The sequence below is a fragment of the Ammodytes marinus genome (assembly GCF_949987685.1).
Source record: "Ammodytes marinus genome assembly, chromosome: 8".
Taxonomy (NCBI): domain Eukaryota; kingdom Metazoa; phylum Chordata; class Actinopteri; order Uranoscopiformes; family Ammodytidae; genus Ammodytes; species Ammodytes marinus.
The window spans coordinates 5,428,851-5,441,350 of NC_137212.1; the positions used below are offsets into that span (position 1 = coordinate 5,428,851).

At 39.4% G+C, this 12,500-nt stretch overlaps 1 protein-coding gene across 1 annotated transcript in view; it reads right to left on the reverse strand.

Moving 5' to 3' along the window:
• The window catches only part of ak4 (adenylate kinase 4), a 13,512-nt gene extending 3,203 nt beyond the window's left edge, over positions 1 to 10,309 (reverse strand). Inside the window, exons 1-4 of the mRNA XM_080032341.1 lie at positions 9,811 to 10,309; positions 8,080 to 8,199; positions 2,504 to 2,676; positions 56 to 174 (exon numbers count right to left, since the gene is read on the reverse strand). Of these exons, the coding sequence (XP_079888467.1) occupies positions 56 to 174; positions 2,504 to 2,676; positions 8,080 to 8,199; positions 9,811 to 9,952 (554 nt within the window). The 5' untranslated portion in view covers positions 9,953 to 10,309. The remainder of the gene's footprint in view (positions 1 to 55; positions 175 to 2,503; positions 2,677 to 8,079; positions 8,200 to 9,810) is intronic.
• Between the last annotated feature and the right edge of the window lie 2,191 nt (positions 10,310 to 12,500).

A 12,500-nucleotide genomic window follows, 5' to 3' on the forward strand; every position in this document is an offset into this window, starting at 1 on the left:
AGTGTCGTTTTAAGTATATCATAGGCTGTAGTATTAAAGGGCAGCGTTTACTGACTTGTACAGGTTTATAACGGGCTTGGCCATGTCCTTGTAGTGTCTCAGTCTGGACATCAGAGCTTCTGGTTTGTCATCGTCGTGCTGAATCAGCGGCTCTCCAGTGACATCATCTTTGCCCTGAGGAAAAACAAAACACACACACACACACAAACATACACACACACACACACACACACACACACACACACACACACACACACACACACACACATACACATACGCACATTTGCACGCAAGCACACACACACACACACACACACACACACACGCACACACACACACACACACACACACACACACACACACACACACACACTAAGGTCAACTCATTGAAATCTCATGGCACAACACAGTAAAATAAACATCCCACTTCAGGCAGACACGTACTAGTATCCACAGCCATATTATATAAGATAGGGACCAAAATATTTTGCCCATTGCTAATGCAAAAATCTTATCATCAAAATCACAAATAAATGGGGATAGTGTGGTTCCCAAATACCTCCAAGTTGAGTTAACATGTCTTCCATTTTAATTAAAATGTCTGAATTCCGTTTAGTAAAGAAAAATGCTGTAAAACATCTTCTACTTAGTGACTCATTCCCTGTGGTGAGGCCATGCAGACCGATGCCAGCAGCACATGACCCACAGTCACGCAGAGAGGAAGAAGGCCTCTGCTGTAAGGGCACTGAAGATCTAGAAAAACATTATCGGCATAAAGACTTATTTTCACCAATTGGCTTTTGATGTAGTTATGTTATGCTTACCATTTATTTGTATTTATTTAAAGGTGCAGTGTGTAATATGACATCATCAAGAAAGTTCTACAAAGTTCTACAAAGTTCTAGAATGCAACACTCCCTGGGTAACCCCACCCCTTTTGAATAATAACAGAAGCTACAGTGGCCTTCAAGGACAAGAACAATTCCAAATTTTAAACAATGCACCTGATGACATTCCAACTATGACACTTTCAAGATGGCGGCACTAGGCCTTGGTCCAAAATATGCAGAAATATATAGACATATATGAGACTCTTTCTAAGGGAAAAAAAATAAATCAAAATGTTTTTTCAGCTATTATGCACCAAATGAAATGTACTTATGGATATTATAATTACTTTCTACAAAAATCTGCTACGAAATAAACCCCAAAATTCTACACACTGCAGGTTTAAGGCGAGACACTGCAGACAAAAAAAACTATTTTTTAAAAGACTGGTAAATTTTGAGATGTTTGTTTGTTGCTCCCTTAACATTTCTTCTTTCATAAAAAGTCCAACATGTATTTTTACTGTAATTATAAATATTGTATGCTCATTATTGATTTGTTTTTATTTGAGGTGAGACATGGCATCCAACACCATTGCACTGTCAAGCCCTGGTAAATAGTTGAGATTTTAGTCTATTTTGCTTCCATAACATGTCTTCTTTCATATTAGGTAAATAAAAGTTTCGAATGCATTTTTAGGTGTTTATCTGACTAAACCTTGTCTCTTTGCGTCTGTATATTTCTCCTATACAACCATCTTTAACGGCCATTATCTCAACATTAGTTTTTATTCAATACTCGGAACCAAAAAACTAAACTTCTAAAGCACTTACATCAAGTTAAAATTTGAACCCTATTCACCTGGAGTGTGTCACCTTAAAGATAATTGGGTAATTGTTAAGAGCGTTGACACTATGAAATAGTAATTTAAGCCGGGTGTGACATCAAGGTAGCAACCCTCATATAAAGTGGAATAACAAGCAGCAGGAGTGTTGTGTTGTGCAGGAGGGTGGGGTAGCGAGTTTGGAGTTTGCTTTTCATCTGGTTCCCATCTCGTTTTGACAAGCTAACACCCTGCTGACGGCTGCAGCCAGACACAAAATTCCTATTAGCTTCAAAACACACTGAACATCTGAAAAACAAATCCTATGTTGTAGAGAAGTGTCCTCCAACAAATCACAAGGTCTAGTTAGTGATTCTGGAGAATACTTGTTGTCAAAATAATTTTTTAAAGGTCAAAATCTGTGAATATCTCCTCATGATCCGCTCCCTTTCGATACTGTGTGTGTGGCGTGCGCTGAAAGGAATCCTGTGTTAATAGGCTGGTATGTAAATAAAGGGGGCCCTCCGTAGCTATCAACATGCCCATTACAGTAACAGAGCCTATAGGCTGTGTATTGATAGTGACACTGCATTTTTTTTAGTGCACACACAGTACGGATAAGTAGCAGATCATGAGGAGATATTCACTGATTTTGACAAAAAAGTGATTTTGACAACAAGCGTTCTCCAGAATCGCTGACTCCACCTTTAAGTGCAACACAAATGTCTTAAAGCCAGAATCAGAATATATTTTTCATATTTCAAACACTGTGACTTGTTGGGCTTGTGTCTGAATGCCAAGCAGACTATATGTTAAGCAATGTGACTGACTACACTGTGGACATTGTCAGACCTGTTTTCGTGGCGGGTTGAAGCCCATGTTGTAGACGCGTCCGCTGGCCGGATGGATCCAGCGGTCGCTCAGTCTCTCTCTCAGCGTCTCATACGGGATGTTCAGACTGATCACCAGGTCCAGCTGAACCAGGCTGTTCAGAGCCTGGGCCTGGGACAGGGTACGAGGGAAACCTATGGAGGGAAGAGGGGGAGTGTGTTAAGCATCATCATATATCGATGTATGACTTTAAGGTTTCAATCTACTACATTTAAGCCTTTTTAGGTCTGTTTACCAGTAAATAAACAGTGCTTGAATCAGTTTCTGGGCAACTGTGGCTCAGGTGGTAGAGCTGGCCGGCCAATGATCAAATGGTTGGCGGTTCGATCCCCACCCTGCCACCTGTGTCATGATTGCTGTGTCCTTGGGTAAGACACTTCACCCACCTTGCCTCGTGTCAATGTCGATAGTTAACCTGCTATCAGTGTATCAATGTGTGTGTGAATGGTAACGTGTAAATAGGAACAGGTCTCCCTTGAAAAAGAGTCTCCGTTCTCAATGGGATTTACCTGTATAGATAAAGTTAAAAAAAAAATTCTCAGTACCTACTCATTAACCTATCATTACCTAAGGCTTCATTAATACAGTAACTCCCAGTCTGTTCACAGTAACTAATCAATAGTGCTTGAATCACAGTCTCTCAGTACCTTCTCATTAACTAACCATTCGTTCCTCAGTAACTACTCACCTGTTCTGTGTACCTTATTGTAAAGTGTAACCATTTACTCAATGAAAAAACAAGAGAATGGCCGTTATTGTGCTAATAGCTTGGGGAGGCTCTATGTGTGCACTGTGGTGCCTTGAGGGGAATTATAACATCAAAACAGCCCACAGCGACAATGCTCACCTACTGACATTCAGCAGGTCATGTTTACTATGCTCACTGTATTGGTTTAGCTCAAGCTTTTGTTTTGTCTTTCTGGTACTTAACACAAAGGACAGCTGAAGATGGTAGGAATGAATGTCATTAGTTTTATAGGTATTGTCGTGGAATTGAAATATCAGCCTCTTAAAGGATGAGAAGTTGGCGATTAAATACCAGATGACACAGTGTAAACAGATCGAAAATGTTTGCAAACATGTGAACCTCGTGGTGGCACTAGAGTAGAGGAAAAGTCAGAGGATCATCAAAGTGAGTAATATACATAATCTTGAAACTACCCAAATCTCAAGGCAATCCATCCGATATATGTTGAAATATGTCATGTCTGGATTGACAGACCAACAGATGGAGAGGCCACGTCTCACCCACGACCGCGTGACTAAAAACAGAAGTAGATGTACAGAAGCAGAACTAGGAAAAGTTTATTTTCAATTGTTAAAATACTTTTACTATTATAGGGGAAGGTGGGGTGATTTGTGCAACTTTTTACTCAAAGTGATTTTAAAGTGAGGCCTTGACAGTTATGTCTCCAACTCAAATATGTACATATATTTCAGGATGTTGTGCATCCCTGGCAATAAAAACTTTGGATCTGGAATAAACTGTTTAAGAAATATAGCTTTCGGAAAAAAAGTTGTCTTGTCGCACAAATCACCCCACGTAGTGGGGTGATTTGTGCGTCATTGTGTCACAATGACAAAGTCACCATCATCATCTTTCTGGCCATCTGAACTCTCATCAGTGGTGTCGTTAAGTGGAATTGAGATGTCACTCTCTCCTGAGCTACTGTAGACTATCACTTTCTTTTGGTGACCAGCGTATACAGCCATGCCACTGGCACAACTCTCAGAAATGTACTTTGCACTAGTTGCTCCGTGCTTGTGGAACCAACTGCCACCTGACAAATGTGATTCCCCCTACATTTCTGCCTTTAAATCAAGGCTCAAAACCCATATGTACACCCTGGTGTTTCCTCCCCATTAACCTCTGCACTACTTACTTACCTCTGCACTACTATCTGTGTTTATGTGGATGTATGGGCTTTACGTCTTTTATTTTGGTTATTGTTATTTTACCTTCATTGTTTACCTACTGAATGCACTATGTACAGCACTTTGGACAGTGCAAACTGTCATAAATGTGCTTTTATAAATACATTTTACTTACTTACTTACTTATAACTCACCCAGGCCCTTGCGCACAAATCACCCCATCCCCAGAATTTTGGATAATAGGCATGATGCAGCAATTTAGGGTTGACATTGTGCTAACTATATAGACTCAAAGTGTAGCATACCAAAGCACTAAAACATGTGTCAAATGTTTTCAAACGTGTCTATAATTGTTCAGACACAATAATCAAAAAACCTTGATCATGGAAATTTTACTTTGAAAGGCAAAACACAGTTTTTTGAGCTTAAATGTGCTTATATATTATTCCTTGTGTCTCCCTTCTTTACAGGATGAGTCAAATGGATGGCTCTTCTTAAATATGTGGTCACATTTCCAATTTCTTCCACGGTTTTCTAGAAACAAGGGGTTTTGCAACTTCCAAAATGCACAAATCACCCCACCTTCCCCTACTATTATATTTGTGATTGGATTACATCGCTTTGATTCGTAGTAATAAAACAATCTTCTGCTTGCCTTATTATTTCTCCTTGTTTTTTTTATCTCGTCTGTTTTAAATCTGTATTTGTTTTTCTTTTAATCGTCTTTCTTTAATATTTTTATTTTTATTTTTTATATTCTTGCATATTTATTGCAGTACAATTGTAATATGTTTCTGTTTGTTTATGCAATGACCTCTTTTGGTTTTAACTCTGTTAAGCACTTTGAATTGCATCTGTGTATGAATTGTGCAATACAAATAAATCGCCTTGTCTTGCCTTATTATCATGCAAAGTCAAGGGTCAAGTTAACTAGAGTATAGCACCAGGATATTGGTAGGATTGCAGTGACTTGCTATGAACTTATGACATCCATTGCAGCATGTCCGTCCGGGGAGAGGGATCCCTTACTTTGTCGACTCTGCCTGAGATTTCTCAATTTTCTTTAAAAAAAAATTTTTTTTTTTCATTTCCAGGCCATTGTCTCTCACCCCAATATTATTATTTTTCTGCTCGTGTATGCTTTTGGTATCCACACTATTTAGGCTTGTCTTCAGTTTAATGCTGTGTGTTCCTTTGTTTGGTAAATTAAACTGTTAAAATCTCTTTACTCAACATGACGCCCACCAATGACTGATGAGATAAACATGTTGAAATTGAAAAGCTGTGTGTGTGTGTGTGTGTGTGTGTGTGTGTGTGTGTGTGTGTGTGTGTGTGTGTGTGTGTGTGTGTGTGTGTGTGTGTGTGCGTGTGTGTGTGCGTGTGTGTGTGTGTGTGTGTGTGTGTGTGTGTGTGTGTGTGTGTGTGTGTATGTGCGTGTGTGTGTGTGTGTGTGTGTGTGTGTGTATTCTGTGTGTGATTAGCCTTGAATTGGTTGCCCCCATTCACTCCTGATAAACAAAACTGATCTGTTTGGTCAACGCCTTTCAAGGTTCAAACCCTTGTGACACCAACGCAGTTTGTTTTGTCAATGGTTTGCATCTCCGTAGAGGATTTAGAATAATATTTAACTTGAAAAAAAGGACATCTCAAAATCTGGGTAATCGCTCAAACTAAATATGTTACCAGATAACTTAAAAAAAAAATTCAAAGAAAACAAGAAAAACAAAAGCACGGTATTCTTGTGTTTTATAACTTCCTAACCTAGTATATTTTATGAACAAATTCAGTACACTATGCATTGAAATATACAAGTTAATGATTTTGTTCTTAAAAAATATTAACACCTTTAAATTGTGTTTTTGGATTTATAAAATGAAAAAAGGTTGTACCCAAAATCTGTTCTGTAAAAACTTTGGACACCCATATGACACCCCAAAAAAATGTAATACATATTTTAACTCTGGCTTTATCCAACATTTAGATTTTTTTTTTCAAGATATGCTTATTCGCTGTAATCAGTTACATATTGCAAAATGTACATATTTATTCAGACATTTCTGAAAAAATTGTAATACAAATTTATGATGATATCTATAAGGTAAAAACAATGACCCGATTCACCTGCAGTGTCTCAAACCACTATCAGTCTCCGTGCTCTCGACTGTTACAGTAGCCAGTAAGGATTTGCATCAGATTGAAATGAAAAGTCAAATCAAAGATCAAAGGTATCATCCCTATACAAGATGATTCCCGCCATTGAAATATGGGATGGTCCCCCCTAGTGCCCTCAGCTCTTTTGATGTATAATGTATTCACTCACAGGGCCAAGTTTACACTCAGTGACCTTTGTTTGTTTAAAACCTGTTGTACAACCTGCAGGTATATCAATAACCAAAACTCTTAAAAAAAAATGAGCAGTGCTTGAAAAAGACGTTGTTTTTGCCAGGAGTGTCTCTCTTTAAGTAACCACAGATGTAGGACGTTGTAGGGGGTATTTTTCCACTTACTTATCCCTCAGTCTCAACTAGGAGGCTCTCAACTAAAGGAGGCCCTGCATTGACCTATAATGGGGGCCTTGTTTTTTGGGGTAGGTGTTGCTCGGGAGGACCAATCAGATTTAAAAGGTTGCTAGTTGTTCCCGTTCATCATGACACAGCATCGGTGGTCAGAACTGTGTGATAATGCTGCATAATACGTCACTTATAACATTATTAAGTCATTATCGAAGGTTTAAAATGCACACCGTCGACCCAGAACGAACCAAAATATAAGCTACAGTTAAATCATTTGATTTGTATATCTCCAGAAAATAAAGTGAATGTATTATTTTGCTATGTTGATTTATTTTCATGATGTAGTTCGCCAAGGGTAGGCAGTACTGCAAATATAATTAAGTCTGCATATGATATTTGCTTGAGCTGTTTGTAAAGCCTGTGTTCTGTTGTCATTGCCTTCGTAATACAGTTTTTTCAGACCGTACTTTTTCAAATATAAATTTTTCAGAAGTCTTTTTACTCTAGGAAAATGTGGCCCATCCACTTTTAAAGGCCTACTGTCCCTAACCAAAATACCATTCCTGCATACGCCACTGCATGCGCTGCATTATTTAGACCATATTACATCACAAGAAACAGTCAAGACAAAGGGATGGAGGCTGCGGTGAGGTAGAGAAGGCAGAGCTGGTGGACCATAGCGCCTTTAGTAGAATAAAGAACACACCATGCACCACTGACTGTATTGTATGAAAACCTCTATAAGGTGGTGGTCAGGTAATTGAAGAAAGCCCGATCCATCTTGTGTGATCTGAGCCGTCCCTTGTGCAGTGAATTAGTGTGTTGCTACCATCAGGGTGCAGATACAACCACACAGACAAGTTGAGCTTGACATTTTGAAGTTGTGTTATGCTCCTATGTATTGTGTTTTTTTGTTGTGTATTTGTATTTTAATGTAGCTTCATATTTGTTGCTTTGTTGTTATGTTTTTTTTTCAATCAAGGTTGTTTTAAATGGACCATATACTCTTAATAAACTTGACTTGATGATGCAGAATGATCAGGTGAAAAAGGTAAGTCATGCTATCAGCCTTGTCATTGACCAGCTGTAATGGTAAGTTGTGTTTTGGTATTTGTTCTCCACAGCTTAAACACAGTTTGTTTTCCATACCGTCCAGCAGCCAGCTGTGTCCGTGCAGCTGTTCCAGTCGCGGCAGCATCAGTCTTGTCATCACATGGTCGGGCACCATCATGCTTCTGTCCACATAGGTCTTCACCAACAGACCTGCCTCTGAGACACACAGGGACAGAGAGGCAATAAGCATTAGTCTGATTCACCTTCAAAGACAAGACATGTTAAGGCATGCTCAGCTATGTCAAGCCCTGACCAGAGATGGTTAAAGGTGAAAACTGTCACTGCTGTCTCCAGGCTACAATATTTGCAATTTTAGTCATTTTAAAACGTGCAATGGAAACTCAACAGCTGGGATACTGAAAATGTGCTACGAGGAACTTTGAAATATTTCTAATCTTTTTTTATTTTAAGATATTTTTTTGGCATTTTTATGCTTTATTGATAGTGTAGAGACAGAGTTGAAATGGGACAGAGAGGGGAGTGACATGCAGAGAACGACCGCGGGCTGGAATCGAACCCGGGTATGCTGCTGGCCGAGGCCCATGGGGGGGGGGACGCCCTACCAACTGAGCTAAGGGCGCCCCCTAAATATGTCTTATCTTAATGCCTTTGTCCATGGGTACGCTCACCCAGGAACTACAGCTGCTGTAGTAAAAACACTACCACTTTTGTCCAAAGGGGGAGCAAGAATAAACACAAACTGAATGTTCCGAGCAGCACCTTTAAATCAACATAGACTGGACATAAGAAAACACACCTTTTGAACTGACCGGCCTTAAAGTCGACTATAAATAAAGGTTCAATAAAAAATGAAATGAATAGAGTAACATTTTTAACTTATGCATATCATCACAAAACTTTGCCAGTTGATTACTTACATCAAAACAATACTTTTTTGTATTATTTTTCTTTCCCAGAAAGGTTTGAATAAATGTGCAAAGTTGGCAATATCTAACTAATTATGCCTTTTGCATCATGCTTGAACATCGTATGGTTTTGCCTGCAGTTTCTCGGCCTTAAATTCTAGAATATGTTTGTTTTAAAAGCACAAAGAGAAAAAAGCTTTGTTATTCTACCCAGCACGTCACAACGTCAGTGAAAGGACCGAGCACACATGTTGTTACTTAATCCCCCCGCACCCAACTCCAATTTGATTATACATGAGCTTGGCACATATGCAAGGACTTACATTCATTCCAGTTTGGTAACTACAATGAGGAAGTTTAGGAGACACAGCCACACGTTTTGGGTCTAAGTTTGGGGAAATAGTTGTAAAAAAAAAATGTTCGACAAACTTAACTGGACTAACATTGGGTTGCTTTGGCATTGCACACTCCTGTAACTTAAACATCTACACTACATTTAAATCAGTTCAATAAAAAACAACTTTGCTTTCATCCTAATTATCCTCTAGTGGGGAGAATGAAGGCATACTGCCAAATGAGCTTCTAGGAACAATGAATCCTATTAAACAAGCATTCTGACAATCTTGTTCATCGCGCAATGAGAGGAGAAATATGGAATAAGGAAAATGACGCGTTTGATCGAGTTCATCTCAGTGGGCTACACTAGCTCTACCTGTTGGCTATACACAGCAGTGTTGACGTGTGTGCTACACACACACACACACACACACACACACACACACACACACACACACACACACACACACACACACACACACACACACACACACACACACACACACACACACACACACACACACAGAGAGAGAGAGAGAGAGAGAGAGAGAGAGAGGTTTCCTACCTGTATTTGCCGCTATGCTCTCTCGTAGGTAGTGGCCACTGGACAAATATTGTAGGCCGAAACTTTCCGCAATCCTCTTGGATATAGTTCCTTTCCCTGATCCTGGCGGACCCATGATAGCAGCTCGGAATAACTTCGCCATGTCTTCCTCAAAACACAGCTATTGTCCAGTCGTTATTACCTATGTGGGATGCCCCAAAAGTGCTTTTTCCTGTAAGCACGCGAGAGAGAGAGAAAAAAGTAAAGTTTAACCCCCTAATTAAAATCTTAATCAGTAACAGCACGCATTCATGAGCGATAAAACCGGTCCAGATCAAGCCCTGGATGGCTTATAAAGTTGCGTTAACAATATACGTTATATATCTGGAGTCTGCGGTAAATGTAGGCTACGCATAGAGCCAGCTCTCTGCATGCGCACATAGGGGGCTATCCTGCTACACTGTTCAAGTCACAAGTCAAAAACGCCTTTTCTCTCTTCCCCCCTCGGTTCTTTCGAGGACACACACACACACTAGGCACGCCTGCGTCTTTAAGGATCTAGAATGCCTCTCTGCGAATGAAAGAGGGAGTCGCCACAACGCCCTATTTCTCCTGCGCACTCTCATCCAGAAAAAATGCGGATGAGTGACTCGCACGAGCTTTGCGGGGGTAAACTGGTTACTGCACACGCACAATGCACACGACAGTAACAAATGGAGTATGTCACGTCTATCTATCTATGTATCTATGTGTCTATCTATCTATGTTTCTATCTATCTATGTTTCTATCTATCTATCTATCTATCTATCTATCTATCTATCTATCTATCTATCTATGTATCTATCTATCTATCTATCTATCTATCTATCTATCTATCTATCTATCTATCTATCTATCTATCTATCTATCTATCTATCTATCTATCTATCTATCTATCTATCTATCTATCTATCTAACCGAAGAAGAGAGGAGAGAAAGAAGTTTTTCTTAATGTGTCATAATGTATTGCTTCATAGCCTATACTATAACATGGCAAAAATAACAATAAAGTTGCTCAGACGGTTTTTGCATTACTACAGTCATCTTTACAGCTGCAAACATGTGGGCTATCTGTATATGAGACAATCTCCCTTTAAAGGTGCAGTGTGTAATATGACATCATCAAGAAAGTTCTACAAAGTTCTAGAATGCAACACTCCCTGGGTAACCCCACCCCTTTCGAATAATAACAGAAGCTACAGTGGCCTTCAAGGACAAGAACAATTCTAATTTCTAAACAATGCACCTGATGACATCAACTATGACACTTTCAAGATGGCGGCACTAGGCCTTGGTCCAAGATATGCAGAAATATGGACATGTATGAGACCCTTTCTAAGGGAAAAAATAATAATTAAAAAAAATTCAGCTATTATGCACTAAAGTAAATGTACTTGTGGATATTATAATTACTTTCTACAAAATCTGCTAGGAAATAAAACCCAAAATTCACACACTACACTGCAGGTTTAAATGCACGTTGGGGCTCGTTACAACGTATTTATTACAAGGCAGTGTGTGTCAATTTAATGCCACATGACAGCATCGAAATATTTGTATTCCGTCCACAAATTCTATAACTCACCTTACAATAATAGCATACACTTTTCCAAATATTAAAGAAATGCAATCGGTTCTACAACCGACCATAAACAAACGGCAGTTTAAAATGCATATTGTGCCACTCTAATTGTTATGCTTGAGTGTGCTATTATTGGATTCCACCACTTGTTGACAACGATTTTTTTTGCAGAGATTTTGTTATTGGTTGTGGACGGTTCATTGGGGATAGGATTTTTCAACTGTTGGCAGCGCGCGCACTAAAGCACATGAGTAGCTTGACTGTCATTATTACGCGCAACGTTTGTTTGCGGACGAGAGGAAAGCAACCGAGAGAGTGAGATACTTGTTGCGAACCATACGGAGGCGGCAACGTCCCGGAGAGCTGTCAAACACCCAGCCTTCAGTCTCCAGTCACTGGAGTACAACCGACCAGACTAATCCTACAGACAAACAACTCGGAAGATTAACGTCTTTTTATAGCCTACGAGCGCTTTTTTTTTTTTTTACACTTTCACGTCTTTGCATCCGGAAGTCTGGTGTCTTTTAAAAACCCCATTATCACTGTTGTCACATGGCTTTGGGGCTAGAATTCAATAACAACAAAAAATGGCGACACTCTGCACGCTGTATAGCTGTGTGGTCCTGCTGCGTCATTAAAAAATACCCATGTAAACACGGGGTCGAAATAGAACGAGGAAAACCGCAGGTAAGGTGAGTAGAAATATTTTGTCGCAGCTATTTATTTATTTTGACCTATAATGCAATTGAGAATAAATGAATTATGATATTCTGAATCTTACATCATAATGTTTGTTTTCGTCCCAGGCAAAGGGGTGTGTGTATGCAATGCAATGCTGGGCGTTAACGTTTGGCTGCAGAATATAGCTACACTACGAACATATTGCACTTGCATTTATTTTTGTGTCTTTGGACGTTTTTTTTGTCTTTTTTTCCAGAGCACGTTCGCCCGAATGAAAGCAGGTACGTGTGTGTACGTTGGCGTTAATGACGGTTATGTTTTTGGGCAACTTTAGTGTATTTGTTTGTAGAGAACAGCAACAAGCTTTGTTTTTGGCACGTACGGCTCATCCAAGCCCTCGCTGTTTGT